At 56.8% G+C, this 20,461-nt stretch overlaps 1 protein-coding gene across 1 annotated transcript in view; it reads left to right on the top strand.

Moving 5' to 3' along the window:
* The window catches only part of MTOR (mechanistic target of rapamycin kinase), a 110,492-nt gene that overhangs the window by 78,731 nt on the left and 11,300 nt on the right, over window positions 1-20,461 (top strand). Inside the window, exons 32-49 of the mRNA XM_045858452.1 lie at window positions 1,511-1,626; window positions 2,753-2,830; window positions 3,013-3,120; window positions 5,637-5,762; window positions 5,864-5,995; window positions 9,961-10,076; window positions 10,913-11,030; window positions 12,708-12,956; window positions 13,541-13,641; window positions 14,339-14,435; window positions 14,682-14,780; window positions 15,063-15,185; window positions 15,368-15,550; window positions 15,883-16,017; window positions 16,239-16,413; window positions 18,194-18,329; window positions 18,851-18,998; window positions 19,622-19,744. Coding sequence (XP_045714408.1) covers window positions 1,511-1,626; window positions 2,753-2,830; window positions 3,013-3,120; window positions 5,637-5,762; window positions 5,864-5,995; window positions 9,961-10,076; window positions 10,913-11,030; window positions 12,708-12,956; window positions 13,541-13,641; window positions 14,339-14,435; window positions 14,682-14,780; window positions 15,063-15,185; window positions 15,368-15,550; window positions 15,883-16,017; window positions 16,239-16,413; window positions 18,194-18,329; window positions 18,851-18,998; window positions 19,622-19,744 — 2,363 coding nt within the window. The remainder of the gene's footprint in view (window positions 1-1,510; window positions 1,627-2,752; window positions 2,831-3,012; window positions 3,121-5,636; window positions 5,763-5,863; window positions 5,996-9,960; window positions 10,077-10,912; window positions 11,031-12,707; window positions 12,957-13,540; window positions 13,642-14,338; window positions 14,436-14,681; window positions 14,781-15,062; window positions 15,186-15,367; window positions 15,551-15,882; window positions 16,018-16,238; window positions 16,414-18,193; window positions 18,330-18,850; window positions 18,999-19,621; window positions 19,745-20,461) is intronic.

Below are 20,461 nucleotides of genomic sequence, written 5' to 3'. Positions count from 1 at the left end.
CCAGGTTACCGGTTTATTTTCTCTCTCCTGAATGGAATCTCGAGGTAGGAATTCCCAGACTAGTATTCTGACTCGACCGTCATTAGTCTTTTTCCATATTTCTGCCTTGTTTGGGGTCTGTCCGCCCAAGCCTACCTCATGACCCAGTGTGGTTGCTAGAGCTCCACTCGTCACGTCTTTAGCCCAAGCAAGAATAGAGAAGATAGCTGTCTACTTTTATTTCTTACCTTTCCCAACACATGAAACTGAATAAAACAATGTAATGAACCCCATAAAATTGAATGAAATAGTGTGATGAACCCATATGCCTTTCACTGTCTCTTTCAATTATAAACACTTTGACAGCTTTGTTTTCTCTCATCTCCTCCTCGCTGCCCGACACTCGCCCACCCTCCCCCACCCCCCAGGTCTTTAAAAGCGATGGTTCCCTTCCAGTCCTCACAGGCTGTAGGTGTCTGACACCAGGCCCCACCACCTGTGTGGGGTGTTCTTAGTAAGAGGGGGAAGGGCCCATAGGATGTCTCAGGAGAAAGGCTTTCAGCCGTCGGGTCCAGAGGAAGGTTACGTAACCTGCTGCCTACACGCTATCCCTCCTGAGTCACAGAGCTTATATCCTTTCCTTTCACAAGCTCTGGGCTGGATCCAAAACATTTCTCAAAAATGAATTGCTTCCTGAAGAGTCATTGTTTGCTGTTTTGCTTTTGCCCGGAGGCACTGAGAATGGACAAGCTGCTGGACTGGCGTGAACGGCGGGCAAATGCCTTACAAAATTGGCCGCCCTGCAGTTCGCTGCTGGTGAAGCCGATATCTTTTCTGCATGTGGTCTTGGAAGTCCTGGCGCTCGATACACGCTCACCCCACCTGGGGAAGCTGCTCCACTGCACTCCTGGCTGCGGCTGTCCTCCCCGTTGGCCAGGACACAGAGACCACTGTGCCGTGACCTAGCCGGTCTTTCTGTTAGAGCAGAGCCCCTTAAAGTATTTATCTCCTCCTTTCTGAGGCAAAGGTACTGCTACAGTGAAACAGGCAAACTGTTTGTCTGATCCTGTCCCGTGTCTGGGTAATGGCCATTTTCAGTTGTTAAGGGGAAAAGGTGATTTCCAACGCACCACTGAACTCTGAGATGCCTCACTAGTAGGGAAGAAAGCCATCCCGTCTCAGCCGGAGAAAGCCAAGAGAGTTCTCCAGGCTAACGAGCTACTGCATCAGACCCTCTTGACACGCCTCCTGCTGCTTCTCCCATCTTTTACGGAGCGCCCTGGGACAGCAGTGGAGGCCCGTGTTTCTGACACAGACGTGGCTTTGTGTGCGAGATTGGCTTGCTCGGCCCCACAGAGTGGGGGTCTCGGCGGGGTTTTGGTCCGTCAGGCTCGGGTTTGTCTGGTTTGAGCCCCAAGCTAAGTGCAGAAACAGTGATAAGGCCGCTGGAGGTGCTGCCTTTAGCCCAGCAGGTCGACTGCCCTAATAATGCTCTTCTCTTCTCTTCTCTTCTCTTCCCCTCTCCGTGTAGGTCAGTGGGACAGCATGGAGGAGTACACCTGTATGATCCCTCGGGACACCCACGATGGGGCGTTTTACAGAGCCGTGCTGGCACTACACCAGGACCTCTTCTCCCTGGCACAGCAGGTGAGCACCACACGTGCCCAGACCACCCAGCGGGGAGGAGGTGACTGTGCGTGGCCTGCAGCTCTGGAGTTCGGCTCCGTGAACGCACTAGGGCGGTTTTGGAGCGCAGTGCTCCGTGAGGAGAAGACACGTGTTCTGGGAGTGACCACTTAGACTGCTTGTGGAGTTAGCCTCTCGGGTCCCCGTGGCATCCTAGTCGCCGCCTTGCCTCAGCCTTCCTGGTGGCGGAGAGAGACGGCCGTTTCCTCGGGCGCCCTCCGCAGCAGCAGGAGGCGGCCGCGGCTTCTCCCGGCTCTTGGGGCGTGTCGCACGGTGGTGACCTGGGGAAGTCAAGCCCTGCACTGACTTGCCAAGTGGAATAACGGAGTGATCCCATCCACCCTGTCAGGGCACCAGGCTGTCGCGAATGGGGAGCTTGGGTGAATGACCCGAGCGCTTAAGGGATGGGGACACGGTAATTAACCCCCAACGTCCAAGCCAGGAAGGGCTCGGCGGGGCGGGTGTTAGCGGATGAAGCACAGAGAACCGCAGCTGTGGTCCCAGTGCCACCCCTGGGGCTCTGCTCCGCACAACAAGGAGACAAGGACTGAGACCTGGGCCGTGCACGGCGCCGGCCCAAGAGCTCCCATCTTCCCACGGGGGCTGGGGGGCGGGGCATCCCTCTGCCAGTGTCAGAGGCACCGTCCCGTGAGGACGAGGTGCCTTCAAGTCAGAGCGGACCCCCTGGCGCCGTTGCTTACACGCAACGGCATGTTCACACACGTGCCCGGCCAGGACAGGCTGGCAGCGGGTAGACCCCTAAGTCGTCCTCCTGAGCTGCAAGAACGCAGTGGTTCTAAGCACCCCTCCCCCTCCCCCGTTACCCAGGATTGGGGGTGTTATCGTATACGTGGGGCTTCTGGCCGCCCTACATTTCTGCCCTTTCCGAGGAATCAGATAGTGCGCCTCTCCAGCGGCTCAGACCCGGGGAGAGGTTCCTCCCCTTCTCTGGTGAACTGCTCTCTTCATCGTTGGCGTTTAAGCGAGACAGGCAGCGCCACGGCTCGCTGAGAAGCCTGGAGTGGCAGCACTGCCCTCGGCTCCCAAGTCCGGAGCTCAGCTCCGGGGTTTCCTGTTTCCCTCCTAGTGCATCGACAAGGCCAGGGACCTGCTGGACGCCGAGCTAACCGCGATGGCCGGCGAGAGCTACAGTCGGGCGTACGGGGTGAGTGTCGGGTATTCCGCAGCGGTCGTTTCTGAGGCTCTTCCCAGCGCTTTTCCCAGCGCGGGCTGCCGAGGGCCCCCAGGCTGCCGGGCAGCAGCCTGCGCCAGAGGAAAGGGCTGCGGTGGGTCCTGGCTTTGGATGGCTCACACACGCTAAGTCGGAGTGCGGTTTGCTCTCGTCAGGCCATGGTTTCTTGCCACATGCTGTCCGAGCTGGAGGAGGTGATCCAGTACAAACTCGTCCCTGAGCGACGGGAGATCATCCGCCAGATCTGGTGGGAGAGACTGCAGGTGAGCCTGGCGGGAAGCCCAGGTAGCGGCCCCCTCCCTCCCCTGTTTCACTCGGGGTAGGCTTCCCGCCGCCTCACCGGCCGGTTTGCTTCAAAGCCAAACGCCCCAGGCAGGGTGTCCAGCCTGCAGCGCACGGGCCGCATGCGGCTCAGTGTGGCTGTGAATATGTCCCAACACAAAACCCTAAATTTACCTAAAACATTATGTGATTTTTTTGTGTGATTACATGTCGCAGTGTATTTAATGTGTGGCCCAAGACAACTCCTCTTTGCAGAAATGCCAAATAGCTGGGCACCCCCGCTCCAAGACTTTTCAGCTGAGCCCGTAGCTGTGAGGGTGGCCAGTTTCCCAGTCTCCTTTTATCCTTCTCTAGGAATAAAAAAATGTCTTTGATAAGCAACACAGGCAGCCAGTTGAGAATCTTAACCTCAAAATCAGTGGCTCTCGATTTCAGCTGCACAGTAGCATGACCTGGAGGGCTTCTAAGAATTCAGATACCCAGGCCACTGCCCAGACCAAATAAATCGAAACTCCTGGGGACAGGCCAGCATCAGTAGCTTTTGAGCCTCCCCAGGTGATTCCATACGCGGCCAGCCCCGAGCACCTCGGCTCGGAAGCCAGTCGCTGGCCACCTGCGTCCCGCTCTTCCGGTGGGCTTGTCTGATGCCCACTGACCACGGCCTGCCACGTGCAGTTCCTCGGGTCACGGTCATCCCTTGATCTCCATGCAGACGTTTTTCCACTGAAGTTTCCCGTCCTGGAGAAACTTGTGCAAGTCTCCCGTCAGTGTTTTCATTGTACATTCTGATCATTTTCTCCTGAGGAGCTGTCGAGTCCGGACCCAGGAGTCGGCAGTCTTAAGTGTTCTTGGAAAGGACAGTCCTCCCGGCCGCTGAGCGGGCAGGCGGGCGGGCGGGCGGGCGGTTCACAGCAGGAGAAAGCCCTCACCACTTCCGGAGCCTCTTGTCCCCCTCCTTGTCGTAAGCAGCCTTCTCAACTTGAAGCTGCTTCCCCTGGTCTTAGTCCACACCTCACTCCAGATTCTGTCCTCAGACCATCAGGGTTTGCGTGCCCAGGCTTTTCAGCGGGCTGCGACAAAGCCTGCCCGTGTCCCGGCCGCATGCCACCGGCAAGGAAAGCCCAGGGGCAGACGGTCGTGGCGAATCCAGCAGTCGTTTGCGCTCTGCAGCGGGCACTTGCAGTCCCCTCCCATGTCCCATTAGCGGTTATGAAATACCCACCGAATGTTTTGATGGAAAATTGTCTGCTGGACACCGGAGCGAGCACTGCCCACTTGACTTGTGCACACCCTGGTTTTTTAAGTGCCTGTAACAGTGAGCAGTTTCCAAACCAGAGTTCTGGTGAATTTTCTGCCATCAGAACAAGTGGAACTTAATCCAATGAGAGACTTGGAGGGAGAGTGGTCCCGAGTCTCCGGGAGGGGAGACCCATGTCCAACTTTCCTGTGTCCAAGGCACTGTCATCATTTCAAGCCTTCGTGACTTTCCTGTCTCCAGATAAGATGTTTTTCTTGCCTGGCGGGCCACATTATTTCAGCATCCGGGAGAAACTAGCAGATGGTGAGGAGTCATCAAAACACTCACTCAATATACTTTTTTTCTTTTTTTCTAACTTTCCAACTCACTGTCATTGCACTTAATGGGATGGAAAGATATAGCCCAAGGCCTGAAAATAAAGCATTAAGTTTGGGGTAGGAATTTGGCTCTCACCGACGGCTCGCTGTCAGAACACTCCCCGAACTGCCAGGCGGGAAGACCGCCCCTCTGTGGACAGGTCAACTGGACTGAAACCCCCAGCCAGTGTCCCCAGCCACGGGCAGCCTGAGAGGTCAGCCTCACTGGCACTGCATCTCCTCTTGGGGGCTTTGTTCAGGCCCAGTCTGTGTCCTGTCGCGGAGAAAAGCCTCCCGCCATTGCTCCCAGACGTGCGGGCTGACTTCCACAGAGGACAGCTTGTTTGGTGCCGTGGAACTCACCACGGCAGATCTCAAACCCGTCTCTCCTGGGGGCGTGTTTGAGTCTGGCTACTCACTAGTGAAGGTGGGCAGGGAGAGGCTCACCTTCCCCTCAGAAGTCTTTTGATATAAAATTAGCCCCTTTGTAATGATTAAGTCACTCTTTTTTAATTAAAAAGAATCGATGCATGATTTTTAATTCAGAAGAGAAGCTTACATAATTTAATCCCTTCAGCCCTCACCGCAGCCCTGTGAAGTGGGTGCTGTTTTTGTCCCATTTCGCAGATCAGGCACAGAGAAGCTGGCCGCCCTGCCCGAGGTCACGTAGGTAGTACGTGGCAGAGCCCCGGAGTCCCTGTTCCGCTGCTTCTCGAATTCTGAGAAGCCCCACATGGGAGTTTCGGTCACAGGAACCTTCCCTTGAGAAAGCTGAGATTATAAAAATGGGTCTCTGGTTTTGTTCCTTGGCGGTCTCCCTGTCGCTCTCGGGGGGTTAAAACACGGCCGAGGCCCCGTGTGACCCCACCTGTGCACGCTCCAGGGCTGCCAGCGCATCGTGGAGGACTGGCAGAAGATCCTCATGGTGCGGTCCCTTGTGGTCAGCCCCCACGAGGACATGAGGACCTGGCTCAAGTACGCGAGCCTGTGCGGCAAGAGCGGCAGGCTGGTGAGTGCCCGCCCCCACCCCGGGGGTGGCGGGGGAGGCCTGGGGGGGCGTGTGCTCCCCAGTCCGGCCCTGTTTATACCCCGACCGCTCTTGTTTTGAAGGCTCTCGCTCATAAAACCTTGGTGTTGCTCCTGGGAGTTGACCCGTCTCGGCAGCTTGACCATCCCCTGCCAACAGGACACCCTCAGGTGACCTACGCCTACATGAAAAACATGTGGAAGAGTGCTCGCAAGGTCTGTATCTGCACGCTCTGGACAGCGGGCCAAGTTTCTGCCTCTCACTGCCTCACGGCCCGAGGGCACCCAAACCGCTGTGTCGGGCGGGGGGAGGGGGCGTTGCTCCTGTTAGGAAACTGGTTGGCCTGGTTTCAGAAAGGGAATGGTATTCAGGGAGATGCCCGTACACCGCTGATCAAACCACTGAGCATAGTCGCGGTGGTCACATCAGCGGCCAGAATGTGCTGCTGCACAGGAACAGCCCAGTCCCTGCCCCCCGGGGAAGACGGGCTGGTCGGCACACCTGTGAAAACACGGCCTGGAGCTCCCACAAGGCCTGCGTGGCTTCTCAGACTTCTCGTCTCCCTCCCTGTCATCGACCTGGGACTCACAAAGCAACAACCCCCCGAGGGGAATGCCGAAACCAGCGGGAAAGGGAAAGTCGTCTCGCAGCCAGTGTAGAATTCCTCTTTATTTACAGGCGGTCCTCGGGGAAAGAGGCGTGGCCCGGGTGGGGGTTTTAGTGTTACTGAGCAGTCTTCCCGCATGCTGGGGAGGACGGGCAGGCAGTGGGCCCCGGGGGCAGCGTGAGCACCTGTGTTGGCTCCTGCATCCTTCTCCTAACGCGACAGAGGGGGAGTCCCCACAGGGGCCTGTGGGGAGAGAGGAATGCGAGGCAGCCGCAGGGGCCGCCGACAGAGGTGACACAGTCACCGTGGTGTCTCTGCCGTGGGGAAGGCGAAGGCATACTCCTCGGCCTGGGCTCTGCAGACTGGCTCCTGTTGTGAGTGGTCGACCCTGTGGCCCTGATCGCCGCCAGGAGTGGGAGGGACAGTCCCCGCACCCAGGCACTGTGTCTTCAGGGTTTACTCCAGTAGTAATGGCCCAAGCTCCCTTCTCCAAATGTGTATTTGGGGGGCTGTTGTGTTTTGCTTTGTGTTTTTTTAGTTTCTGTAAGCCCTCCAAGCCAAAGCATTTCTGACTCAAAGCCCAACCTTCCTGCAGGCAAATGAGAAAAGCAGAAGGTGCTGGATCTGAATGCAGTCTGGTTTCCTCCCTCCCGTAGCCTCCAAGTCTTTGAATGTCTTGCCGAGGGCAGGCAGAGAGAGCCCTTGGCTAATATCTCAACCAGGGAGTGGCTTCTCTAACTGACCACAGATTAAGGCCTTTTCTTAGGAGCCCAAATTCTGGTGGGAGGCATAAAACCCCATGGATATAAATGGAGAAACCTATTTAAAGCTAGGTGCTTGAACTTCAGGCCCAGGGCTAGATACGTCACATCGTTGTAAGCATTCAGGAGCTGCCCGGAGAAAACTGACCACTTGGGAATAATTGTGCGAGTGAACCAGTCACTTTACTTCACTGTGAATAAGCGTTCTCTCTGCCTCACCTGAGGCGGATGAAATGTCTGGGGAGAGCAGACCCTGTTCCCCAGGAAGGCGGACGCAACAGGTAGGTGTACAGTGTTTCCCCAAACAGAACGCCTCACAGAATGTAGCGGCAGCCTGGCCCTTCTGTGAAATTTGACCAAGCCTGGATCGCCGCCTTGCCCATAAACCGCCCGGGCGGTCAGAGCTCGGGAGCACTGTGCCCGGCTGGAAGGCTGGGGCGGGGGGAAGCCTCTTCCCCTGAGTGGCCAGTTCTGCGTCCGTAGGGAGAGAGAGTCATTTTCCCCCTCTCACTTCCTGGGAACGGAAAAAGGAAAGAATTTTTAATAGATCATTTTTAATTCCTTGAAAATGAATTGCCTCCATGCCACAAAGCAGAGAAATATTAGATTCTTCCATGCCGGATAAACTCCCTAAACTTAATATTGGGCGTCAGATCCAAACTAATACCCAGCCTCCCTAGTTTGGGCGATCTATTTTTTGTTCAGTGCCTTGGCGGGTCTCCCAGAGTTTTAACTCTGCGTCTTGACTGAGGTGACTCGGCCCATGCGCTCTGAAAGCTCCCGGCCTCAGAGTTCCCGGTTCGGTTCTCACCTGCCCCGTGCGCACACCAATCACAGGCGGCTCACTCTCACCTGTCCAGTGGGTGATCGCTTCGGTACTGCCTCCCAGTTCTTTCTCTTTCTTTCTAATCAGATTTCGGTCTGGTCAGTGTAGTTCTCATAGAAGAAAAACTGAAGGCACATCCGTCACTCCCCAGGTGTGGGGCGCTGACGCGGTCCATTTTTCAAAGCAGTGTGAGTGGCCGCTCTGCGAAGGCCAGTGTCGAGGTGGGCAGGTGTCTGGTTCACTGGGGGAGCATCTGTGTCCGCCCTGCCCTTGCGCGTGGATTAGCTACCTGATGAGTCGTTCATCACACCACTCTGGCTCTGGGTTAGCCCTGGTTCTTCTTTTCTTTTTTAATTTTGGAATCTCTGCAGTCAGCTCTCAAGTCTTCTTACTGGAAGAGTTATTAAGCAAGTTTAGGTCAAGTCCCTGACGCACGGCCCATCACACACCTTGATCAGTGGTCCCGGTTCCTGCGGGCTCGGAACCGAAGGTCAGGGGCCAGTGCAAAGCTCCGTAATCAGGAGTTAAGGTTGGTTCCATTGTTCCAGAGTACCAGATGGCTCCTCTTGTTACCGGATCACTTCCACGCCAGGCGCTGGCCCTGCCCGGGACCTTTCTCCTGTCAGGTGACCTCCAGGTTCTTGAGTGGCCCAGGAAAGATCTCAAGGGCGAATCAGAGTGGGAGCAAAGCAAGTTTTATTCAGGTGGAGAAAATGAAGGTGGCCAGGGTGCGGCGCCACTGTGAAAGAGACAAAGAGCACACGTCCGAGTGGACGAGGGCCGACTCGCAAGGCGTTGCTCCAGCCGTGGCCCTTGATGCCAGTTACTTCTGTATTGAAAAGTATCTGAGACTCGTCCGGACCGCCAAGCCTGGGAGTGCCATTTTCCTTCGAGGCCATCATCTCTGACATGTTTCTATTTATATAAAAAAAATGATTCGTATGATTTAGTATTAGTATAAGATTCTTCTGACCTTGTTTATTGAAAATTTGATTTTCCCTCCTCCTCTGTGGCAAAGCACGTGTGGCCTCTTATTTACACCCTCTCACATCCAGTGTCTCCCCCCACCTGCCCGGCGTTGGTGGATTTAAATTTCACTGTTTTTTCCATTCGAGCTTTTGATATTTGTGTGCTCTGTCTCCACCCTGGAGGACCTTTAAAAATGTATAGACCCCACGTATCAAGATGCTGGTGTGTCTGGATGTGGCAGGCTTATACCAATAGTTTGTAACTTCCTCCCAGACCTCCGACCACCTCTGCTCTTCCCTAGCCTGGCTATTTTCTGATCTGTTTTCCTGCTTACCAGGAATTTCTGTTCCTAACTCAAATGCCTTCTGCTCGCTTGGTATGAAATCCCATAGTGTGAAAAGACGGCGTCACTGCTTGAGGATGCCCTGAAGATTTTGCTGCTAGGCCGCCAGGTTCAGCGGGATGTCTGCTAAGCTAGTGACCCCTCCTTTCCCCGTGGGTGCATGGGGTGTTCGCCCCATCTCTGTGCTCTCATTTGGGTGCTGGGGGGTCCACCCAATTTGTTTCTAACTGCAGTTTCTGCTCTGCTGCAGTGTCCAGGGTACCAGAGTGTTTTAAACAAATACTGAAGTTGTTCTAGCTTGAACTAATTCCCCATAAGCCTAATTTCCCCCAGGGCAGTATGTTGATAGTGAAGTAAGCAGTTGCTTCAGATTACTTCCTGTGAATCGTTATTTTGGATAGCCAGGCAAGTAGCTTTTCCAAGGCTTATTAAACCAGCAATTACAGTTGGCAGAGGAGAGCTAAGACTTGAGTTGAAAAAAATGAATCTTCTCGAAAAGCCCGGCCATCTCCCAGCACCATGCCCTGTGCTGTCCTGCAGGGTTCTGACCCTGTGCTCCGGGGCACGCTCTCTGGAGAGGGGTCGGCTCCCACGCCTGTTACGTGAACAGTAGTTCATTTCCCGTGAGGTTGGACCCCGTGCCAAGTGGCTCCGTATGCTCTTGTCCTGTGCAGATCGACGCCTTCCAGCACATGCAGCACTTCGTGCAGACCATGCAGCAGCAGGCCCAGCACGCCATCGCCCCCGAGGACCAGCAGCACAAGCAGGAGCTGCACAAGCTCATGGCCCGGTGAGGTCCCCACTGGCCAAGGCCGGTCGCACCCCAGCCGCCAGGCCGGCAGCCTCCGCAGCACAGGAACGCCCGTGGGAATGTCGCTGGGCAGCCAGCTGCTTACCTCCCACGCCTTCTTGCGGGGACCCCAGGCGGCCACCAAGTCGTGCTGCTCCCAAGCCCCTGCTACGTATTCGTACAGGGTTCAGCAGCCCGGGAGCACCCAAGTGCCGTTCCTCTCCCGGTCTCCGGCTCCCAAGTTAGACTCCTTGTGTTCAGTGCCGGATGTGCTGCTGCCAGCTTGATGGGTGACTTCAGGGAAGTTACTTGACCTCTGTGTGCCTCCAGCTGGTCGCCGTGTAAACCGGGGAGAGGGAGAGCGCCCCTCTCCTGGGTGGTGTGGCGTACAAGCGGTGCGAGCATGGATGGCGAGAACACCTTGCCGTGCACGGAGAGCAGTGCCCGGAGCAGAGCAGCGGTCCCTGCGTGCTGGCTGCTAGTGTTGCCACTGGGAAGAACGGGGCAGGGGCAGCAAAGCGGAAACCGTAGAGCAGTGCGAGAAGTTACTCTCAACTGCTGTCACCACAGAAGTTGGGTTTGGGAAAGATAGGGCCACACAGACCTACCTGTGCCTGGTGCCTGAAAGACCTCTCTGTCAAGAAGAAGAGATAATACCATAGAAACGTGTCCCAGACGCCCACCTTTCTCCTTCTGCGTGGTTTGCAGTTCTGCCGGCTCCACCCCGTTGCCGCCCGAGAGCCAGTGACCCCCCCAGAAAGGCGGCAGTGCCCCCGGCATAACTCATTCTCCTTGGAGGGGGGTGCAGCACAGGGCAGCTCGTTTCTCTGTTCCAGGTGTTTCCTGAAGCTTGGGGAGTGGCAGCTGAACCTCCAGGGCATCAACGAGAGCACGATCCCCAAAGTCCTGCAGTACTACAGCGCCGCCACGGAGCACGACCGCAACTGGTACAAGGTGACTGGACACAGGGCCCCCGGCGCTAGACAGCCCTGCGCTGCGCCCCTGCGCGCCCCTGCTTGTTAGCTGATCTGATGCCGTGACTCTGCTGCTCCGAGTGCCAGGAGACCCCCTGTCTGTCAGAGGCCCCTTGCAGGGAAGATTTAGTACGCCTTTGTCACGCACGTGGCTGCAGACCCTTAGCTGCCGGTTTTCCTGGGAGCGTCTGGACACGTGGTTCATCTCTGGAACTTGACCTCCCCGTGGGTCATAGGCTCCTTCCCAGCTTCTTCCTGTTTCCATTCCTGTTTGCTCTTCATCCAGGAACTTGACTTCCTCTGTTTTTCTTGGAAAGCTCTGGGTAACATCCTGTTATGTCGTAGGGGCTTTTCAAGAAAGTCAAGAGAACTAGGAAATGTGCAAAACGTATGACCGGCTGAGAGGGGAGTGATTCTTGGACGTGCACAGTGAGGGGCCTCCTGCTAAGAGCTGCTTGGTGCAATAGCAGACGTCACCGCTTCCTCCCTCTGCCTCCCTGGGCTGCTGATATTTTGTGAAGTAGTCCCTATGGGCCCCAGACTGGTGTCTGAAAACCACAGAAGTGTCCGCAACAGAAATCTTATCTTTGCCACAGCGTTGGAGGTCTAGTGGTCGGCATAGCTGCCTTCCAAAAACCTGATCTTTATTAAACGTGCTCCATTCTGATCTGAAAAATGCCCATTTTGTGATGTCAGCAGTAATTACCCTCCAGGACAGACAGCTTCAGTCCTAGGCTGGAGACTAAGCACAGGAAACCCTTGGTTAGCCGGAACCTAACTAATTAGAGCTGTCTCCTAACCAGATTACTTTTCTTCATTCAACTTTTAGGAAAAAAACAAACTACAAGGGAAAATCTACTTGTAGGAATTCTAGCTTTAGTTTTTCCTACCTAGTGTAGGTCCTTTTGGGTTTACACTGTCACCCGTCATCAGTGGTGTCATCCTTTGTGTGTGCGGGGACTGTTCTCTCATCACCACGTCCACCAGCTCAGTGTCTGGCCCGTAGCAGGTACACCAGGGGTACTTGCTGAGTAAATGAGGGTGTGGACAAACTGAACCTGGGCCACTGTAGGATTCCTACTCGTCAAATAAACATCAGTTGCCCTGGCGGGTGTGGCTCAGTGGACTGAGCACAGGCTGCAAACCAAAGGGTCACCAGTTCGATTCCCAGTCAGGGCACATGCCTGGGTTGCGGGCCAGGTCCCCAGTAGGGGCCACGTGAGAGGCAACCACACATTGATGCCTCTCTCCCTCTCCTCTGGTCCCTCTCCTCTGTGAAGCTTTCCCGCTGTCCATCTCTTGCTGCCCTGTTGCCTTCTGCCTTGTTCAGGTTTGGGCGTGAGCCCCCTACTAGACTAGAAGGTCCCTGATCGAGGACCAGAGCTTGCTCCGCTTGGGCGCCCCGCCCCCACAGCACTCAGCACAGCCCCTGACCCGGCAGGTGTGCCCCCACGTGAGCACACTGCGTCGGAGGGACTGAAACACTCTAGCCCTAGGGGTTCTCGCAAGTGAAGTCTGCTCTGCTGGCCGCTGAGCAGAGGGCAGTCACTGCGCTCCTCCTCAGCTCTGCCCTCGGGCTCCCCTAGCCCCTGCTGCCTGCGCCTCCCTCCGCTGCTGTTGGTCACAGCCCCGTTGTCTGTCCTCACTCTGCCCCCAGGCCTGGCACGCGTGGGCAGTCATGAACTTCGAGGCTGTGCTCCACTACAAGCATCAGAACCAAGCCCGCGACGAGAAGAAGAAGCTGCGTCACACCAGCGGGGCCAACATCACCAACGCGACCACTGCCACCAGCACAGCAGCTGCCACCACCACCGCCACCAGCACCGAGGGCAGCAACAGCGAGAGCGACGCTGAGAGCAGCGAGAACAGCCCCACGCCCTCGCCTCTGCAGAAGAAGGTCACTGAGGTACCGGCCCTTCCTCCCCCGTGGGCCGACCCAGGCACCAGGCGCTCCAGGCGTGGGGCTTACAGGAACTTGAGGCTTCACTCTGAAGTGCCGGGGGTGGGGGCTAGAAAACACTGCTTAGTTGCTATGTAGCGTCGTTGGAGACAGAGCTTTTGTGCACGCACTTGTGTCTGGGGAGCTGACGTAGCTGCAAGCTGAAGAATGAGCTCCTTGTCCTGCTTCCCTATGCGCGAGTTCATCCTCCCAAGGCCCCACACCTGTGCCCGTGGGTGGCCGTGCACATCTGCGGGTCCACTCTAAGGACCGGGCCTCTTTCCTCCCCTGGGGCTGTGAGCTCAGAGATGCAGCCCCGCCTCCCCGCTACCCTGCTCAGGGAGCCACTGTTAGCTGAGTAACAGTTACGACACCAGTGCCGTTTGTCGAGTGCTCATTATGTGTCAGGGACCAGCCTGAAGGCTTTCGTGCATTACCTGATGTAACCCTCATTACCGCCCTTGGAGCGGGCACTGTTAGGGTGCTGCTGTGCCCAGGTTGCAGGTGAGAAAGCCAAGGCAAGAGCGTCACTAGCACGTGTGTTCCCACAGGATCTCTCCAAAACCCTCTTGATGTACACCGTCCCCGCCGTCCAGGGCTTCTTCCGCTCTATCTCCTTGTCACGTGGCAACAACCTCCAGGACACGCTCAGGTATCAGGGACCGGAAGGGGAAACCCTGGGAGGCCATGGAAATGGCAGAATGTAGAAGCTAGGCATCAAGGCCTCTTCCCCTTCCCCACCCGGGTCAGTGCATCCGAGAGTAACAGCTGACCGAGCCCCACCCTCGTGGGTGAAACCTGCAGAGATTAAGGAGAAGTGGCCTGAGAAGTCTCCGTGTGTGTTTGGTTATGTAGGGAAGGAGAAGTTCCCCTGTTCGTTGCAATATTGCTGGAGTCCCCTCCGCTTTTAGAGCCAGCCCTGAGAGGCTAGATGTTTGGCATGGACCAGCCAGTCCAGAGGCTGCAAGTGACGAGGGCGACCTCCCTTGCGGATCTCTCGCTGGCTGAGCGTCGGGTTTCTGAACTGCCACTGCTGTATGGGTGACTCTGTGCACAGGGGATCCCTGGGTTGTCCGTGGGCTCGTCTGTTAGGTTTCTGAGCTCACACCAGGCTGCTGCCTCTGCATTATCTGGAGTGGAATGATGATCCCCTCGGGATGATCCTCCTGGTGCTCAGTCGAGCGTTGTGGCCACCCCCACCCACCTACTCCCAAGTGGTCCCAGGCCGATACCTTGCAGAGCCACGGATGTGAGCCCCTACCAGTTCTCAAGAACCTTCACGGTGAGAAACACATGGACAAAAGCTGGGAAACTAGATTTCCTGTGACTTTCTCCTCTTTCTCTTCCAGGGTCCTCACCTTGTGGTTTGATTACGGTCACTGGCCGGATGTCAACGAAGCCTTAGTGGAGGGGGTGAAAGCCATCCAGATTGACACGTGGTTACAGGTGAGGCTGCTTGGTTGTAGGTGAGGGTGAGCCCGCTCTCAGAGTCATGCAGTGAGGAAGTAGGGACAGGCCCCAAGGTCAAGACTCCATATTTTCTTTAGTCTCGTTAGAGACCTGAAGGGAATGAACCGTTTCACTGCCCAGCAGAACCGACCAAAACAAGTAACAAGAGCTGGCCTTTGCCCTGAGTGACTGGAGTTGTTTTCGCGTCTCATACGCTGCATAACTGTGCCTTTTGAGTAACAGGTCATTCCTCAGCTCATTGCGAGAATTGACACGCCCCGGGCCTTGGTGGGACGCCTCATTCACCAGCTGCTCACAGACATCGGTCGGTACCACCCCCAGGTATGTGGACACCGTTGGCTGTGGTTCTCGGCCTCCCCTAAAGCTACTCCAGAGACGCAAGTGCGGGGAGTGGGAGCCAAGCCTCCCGTCCTGCCCCTGGGGCCCCCCCGCGGGCACCCCCAGGGGCCTTTATGAACAACTGGCAGCCCTGCCCGGTGACAGCCCTGCCCGGCAGACTCAAGCACCAGCGTCACACTCCCGTTTCTTTGCCACCCTCCCTGAGTTAGCGTCGGGCCCCCTCACTCCCGCGTGCGAGTGCTCCTCTGTGTGTGTCCGCCTCAGGCCCTCATCTACCCCCTGACGGTGGCTTCCAAGTCCACGACCACAGCCCGCCACAACGCCGCCAACAAGATCCTGAAGAACATGTGCGAGCACAGCAACACCCTGGTCCAGCAGGCCATGATGGTGAGTCGGGAGCCGGTGCGGGTCTCGCTGGCCCTGTCGCCTGGCCGGGGGTCCTGAGTGATGGAGTTTCTTCCTCGCAGCGGTGCTGCAGGCTCCCCCTGGCCGCCAGAAAGGGTGCCTGCCTCTGCTCCAAGGCAGTCTGAGTGTGGCTTGCCCTTCCCTCCTCCCCCTCCGTGGCCCAGGTGAGCGAGGAGCTGATCCGCGTGGCCATCCTCTGGCACGAGATGTGGCACGAAGGCCTGGAAGAAGCTTCCCGTCTGTACTTCGGGGAGAGGAACGTGAAGGGCATGTTCGAGGTGCTGGAGCCCCTGCACGCGATGATGGAGCGGGGACCCCAGACCCTGAAGGAGACGTCCTTTAACCAGGTACAGGGGGCGGGGCCTGAGAGGCACGGCCCGGAGGCTCCACCAGACCCCTTCCCTGCGGCCTTCCTGCTGGCCTGAGTAAAATGACAGAGGTCACGTTACGGGATGTAAAACACCAGAAACCTAACTGTCATTGAGTTGCAAAACCCTCCCCAAATTTTAACTGGAAAACCACAGCCACCCTGAGACTGGGGGCTCCGGGTGGGGGGAGCTGCAGAGCCTCCTCCCAGCCGGTGTGCCCCCAGGGGTCCCGCTGTCCATCTGCTTGGGGGTCGGCCGGGCTCAGTCACCGCCTGGGACCACTCGCACGTGTCCCCCGCATTCCCTCCCAGGCGTACGGCCGAGACTTAATGGAGGCCCAGGAGTGGTGCAGGAAGTACATGAAATCAGGGAACGTCAAGGACCTCACCCAGGCCTGGGACCTCTACTATCACGTGTTCAGACGAATCTCAAAGCAGCTGCCTCAGGTAGGACCTGCTACCTGAGGGTTCTCGCAGGACCAGCTGTCATTACAGTCCTTTCTGTGCTACTGCCTGTCATGTTCTAGCACTAATTCTGAAGCTCCCGGTTTCACTTTGCAGACTTGGGGACAAGTCATTGCTATTAGCAGTTCGTTGAAAAATACTTAAATTGCACTTGAATTCCTCCCTGGAGGCAGAAAACCAATCCCTGTGGTGATTATTCGCAGCTCACGTCCTTGGAGCTGCAGTACGTCTCCCCCAAACTTCTGATGTGCCGGGACCTCGAGCTGGCTGTGCCGGGAACGTACGACCCCAACCAGCCGATCATCCGCATCCAGTCCATAGCACCGTCCCTGCAGGTCATCACATCCAAGCAGAGGCCCCGGAAGCTGACGCTGATGGGTAAGGACCGCCGTGCGCGTCTCTCCCTGCATCTCCCTCCCACCCTGGCCGGCCACCCCCCACCCCCCACCCCCCACCCCCCCCACCCCCCCGCCGTGGCAAACACTGCTCGCTGTTCACGCTGCCTGTCTCACACACTTCACCCCTCCTCCGTGTTTCCTGTGAGGGGAACAGAGGACACCCGGACTTCTCCCCGTTGCACCCCCTCGAGACTCCCGGCCCGATCACCCCCTCGAGACTCCTGTGCTTGTGTGAGTGACCGTGGCCGTCCTGCGCGAGGCCAGGCGGAAGGGCGTTGTAAAGCACGCAGCGCGAGCACGGGTTGTGGAGGGCAGCGGGGGGACCGCTGATGAGGCCAGCAGAGAGGCATCCGGATGCGCGCGTGGACGGGACAGGCTGCGCCGCAGGAGGGGCGTCTGGGCTCTGGAGTGTTCTCTTTACCATCAGAGTCCCTCTTTGTGGGGCAGGACTGTGTAAAACCCAAGCGAGGAGGGATGAACCTCACAGTGAGGTTTGTTCCCTGTCAGGCACAGTTTCGGGAGGCCTAAGGACTCTGCTGGCACTTTGAGGTCTCGTGCCATTAGTAAACCATGCCCGTGTTTTGTGTGTGCAGTGATGCTTCGCCAGCACCAGTTCTTTGGGGCCCACGGGTGACGAGAGTCTCTCCGGGGCGGGCGTCTGCTAGTTCTAAAGCGTGGGGGGTCAGTCAGCTTCTCAGCCACGTTCGAGTAAAAAGACCTGGCGGAGGAACTGATTCCATCAGTGTAAGCAGAGTTTAGGGAACCGACCGTGAGAGGCTGTTACCCTCACCTTCCAGACCTGAAAGGCAAGGAGCCCACCGAGGGCTCGTACCACCTGTCATGCAGTGAGCTGAGGTTCGCGAACACCTCAGCCTACTGCTTGCCGACCCCACAGAAGTCACCCGGGGCGGGTGGGGGGCCGGCTGTGGAAGACACGGGTTCGTCAGTTTTCTGCCGCACGGGCCGCCCCAGTGCAGAGCTGTGCAGAGCACGGGGAACAAACAAAGCCGACAGCCTGTGCTGGGGGAGGGCGGGGGGAGGGCGCTCGCACACGAGCTCTGAGAGATCTGAACGTTGGCCGTGTCTCGCACTTGCTCACAGTCCAGGCTGACATGTAGATGCAGTTCCTCTTTGGCCGTTTCCTGACCGGGGAGCTGGCCGGGCTTGCAAGCTCTCACAGCCCCTTACACAGGGCCTTCGTCACATTCCCTCAGGGTGCGAGGGGGGTGGGAGCAAGGGAAGGGGCCTGTGTCCTCCACGCCACACACCGCCAGGAGCCGTAGCCCAGGTGCAGGAACAGAGCTGCTTCTAGAACTGCGGCAGGCTGGTTGTCGGGGGCAAGTACTCTGACCTCTCCCCTTCCCGCCTTCCGACCTCCTGCCTGTGCACCCATGGGCAAGCCCAGCGGGAGCCCAGGCGGCCCCGTCCGGAGAGGTCAGGCTTCTCAGGTCGGAGCAGGACAGAGTAGGGCAGGGTGGGCTGGGGAGGGGAACGTTCAGAATGGCCGTTTCTATGCAGAGTCAGCCCTGGTCCTCAAAGACAGACCTTTTTCAATGCATTTGTCTTTAATTTGAGCTACATCGCACTGGGGGACCATCGAAAGCAGGCCATTTTTGTTGTTCTTCAGTTCTAGAGAGCTTTTTGCTGCTGGTAGGGTGAAGTATGTGAAGTCTGCAGGGCCCTCTGAGGACAGTAGCGGCTCGCCCCGCCAGGTTCAGGGCCCTCTCGATCCGCACTAACGGCCCCACCGTTCCTTACAGGCAGCAACGGGCATGAGTTTGTTTTCCTCCTGAAGGGCCATGAGGACCTGCGGCAGGACGAGCGGGTGATGCAGCTCTTCGGTCTGGTCAACACCCTGCTGGCCAACGACCCGACGTCCCTGCGCAAGAACCTCAGGTGCGCGGGACGGCTGGCCCTTTCCTGCAGCTCCGCCTTGCAGTCATGTGCCGCCACAAGATGGGTTACGAGAAAAACCCTCCGTGTTTTTAGAGTGTTCTCATACACAATGCCTGTAACAACTCCAAAGGTCCAGCGTGGAGCACTCTGCGGCCCTGGACTGGAGATTCTGCACATTTGACGTGTTTCCAGCCCAACCAGACCTTCCCTTCCCCCAGTCCTGCCTTCCCCTCCTCTATTAGGAACATGGATGTTAAGCTGGGAGGTTATTTTAACCTTAGAAATGATCACTGGATCTCCCCCAGAGCATCAAGTTAGTTAGCGGGTGGAGAGACCCACGTGCCTTTCACACCGTCAGTGCACTGTTACGAGATGCCCTATCCTTTGCACAAGGCCCTCGTCACACGCCTCACGACAGCCCTGTGCAGGGGGTTTGTTGAAACTAGTGTGCACGTGTCGTGAGCGGGTCAGAGGTGTGTTCTGTTTACCGTGCAATAACCTCGCTTTCCTGTGGACGCCAGCATCCAGAGATACGCAGTCATTCCTTTATCGACCAACTCGGGCCTCATCGGCTGGGTGCCCCACTGTGACACGCTGCACGCCCTCATCCGGGACTACCGGGAGAAGAAGAAGATCCTCCTCAACATTGAGCACCGCATCATGCTGCGGGTATGTGCGTCTGCCGCCGGACCCCGCCCCTCAGCGTCCCGGGACCAGAGCGCACCAGGCAGGGGGGCCGTGCACCCCCGCTTCTCCTGTGCTCCGACGTGTGTCCGTCACTAAAAGTTGATTTGAGAGGCGTAGCCACTGGAGAAGCTTTAAGGGTGTGAGGTCTCAAGAAGATAGCCCCCTCTGAGAAACGGAAGGAGCCTGAAGCCCAGGATTTAAGGTTTTGTGAGACCGAACGGTATTATTTATCAAGTGCGTAATGCACGCAGGGCACTGGCCCTGTGGAGAGAGAAAGCTTAGGAGATGAGTAAGTGATAAGAAAGAGTCCTTTGCTGCCCGGAACCCCAGCCCCCCAGGGCGCTCTCTCACACCGGTAGGCTGTACCGGCAGTGGGCTGTGCTGCGGTGAGGCCTGAGGGTTCACCCGCAGGCCCTGGCGCTCCTGTGGTCACAGGTGAGGGTGGCCACATCGTGTTTCCTTTTGCAACGTTCTCACTTTGCTTCTCCTGTTGGCCGCGGTGGTGACATTAGAACCCAGCTCTGACTGCCCCCGAGCCTCACCCCTCCCTGGGTGTGAGCTGCTGGCCCCGGGCGCGCTCTCACAGCGGTTGTGCCCCGATGCAGATGGCGCCGGACTACGACCACCTGACTCTGATGCAGAAGGTGGAGGTGTTCGAGCACGCCGTCAACAACACGGCCGGGGACGACCTGGCCAAGCTGCTCTGGCTGAAAAGCCCCAGCTCTGAGGTACGGCCTCTGGGCTTCGTGCCCACGCTGCTGCGGGCGCCCCCACTCCTGGCAGGGTGGCTTTGCCGTCTGCTCAGGCGCACCCGCGGGCCCCTCTCTGTCGCGGTCAGCCAAGGTCAGCTGAGGACTATGTGCGGTTGTCCGCGGCAAAGATGAGACGGGTGGCCGGCCGGCCAGCAGACGCAGATGCAGTGCTTCGGTCTCCCCCGTTTCCCCCAGCAGGGCTTGAGCCCTCGCACAGTGGGGCAGTCAGGTCCTTTTCCTGTATGTTACAAATTTCCCGTTGACTTCACGTTTGAATTTTGTTAATGGTATGTTTCTCGGTTTTGAATTTCTGTTTTGTTTTTGATATACAGACATTTTTTAAGTTATGAGTTAACAGATTTTTAATTATTTAACATTTGTGCCTTTGGCTTTATATTTAGAAAGATCCTTTTCACCTCAAGATTATGTATCTTTTTACATATATTGTATTAATTATCAGATTTGGTTTTACATTTAAATCCTTAACTAAATTTGGAATCTAGTATTAGGATATAAATTTTATTTTCTTAAGATGCCTAGCCAACACCACAGTATTTACCAAATAATTCATCGTTTCCCTATTTAAAAGATTCCACTTTTATTATACACTAAATTTGGATTTCTTTGTAGAGCTTCTGTTCTGTTTCATTGATCTTTCTGCCTGTTTCTCTTCAAGTTCCATACTATCATACA

Source organism: Phyllostomus hastatus, unplaced genomic scaffold, assembly GCF_019186645.2.
Source record: "Phyllostomus hastatus isolate PE091 unplaced genomic scaffold, TTU_PhHast_1.1 phas_scaffold_182, whole genome shotgun sequence".
Classification (NCBI taxonomy): Eukaryota; Metazoa; Chordata; class Mammalia; order Chiroptera; family Phyllostomidae; genus Phyllostomus; species Phyllostomus hastatus.
This window is presented reverse-complemented; position numbering and strand designations above follow the sequence as displayed.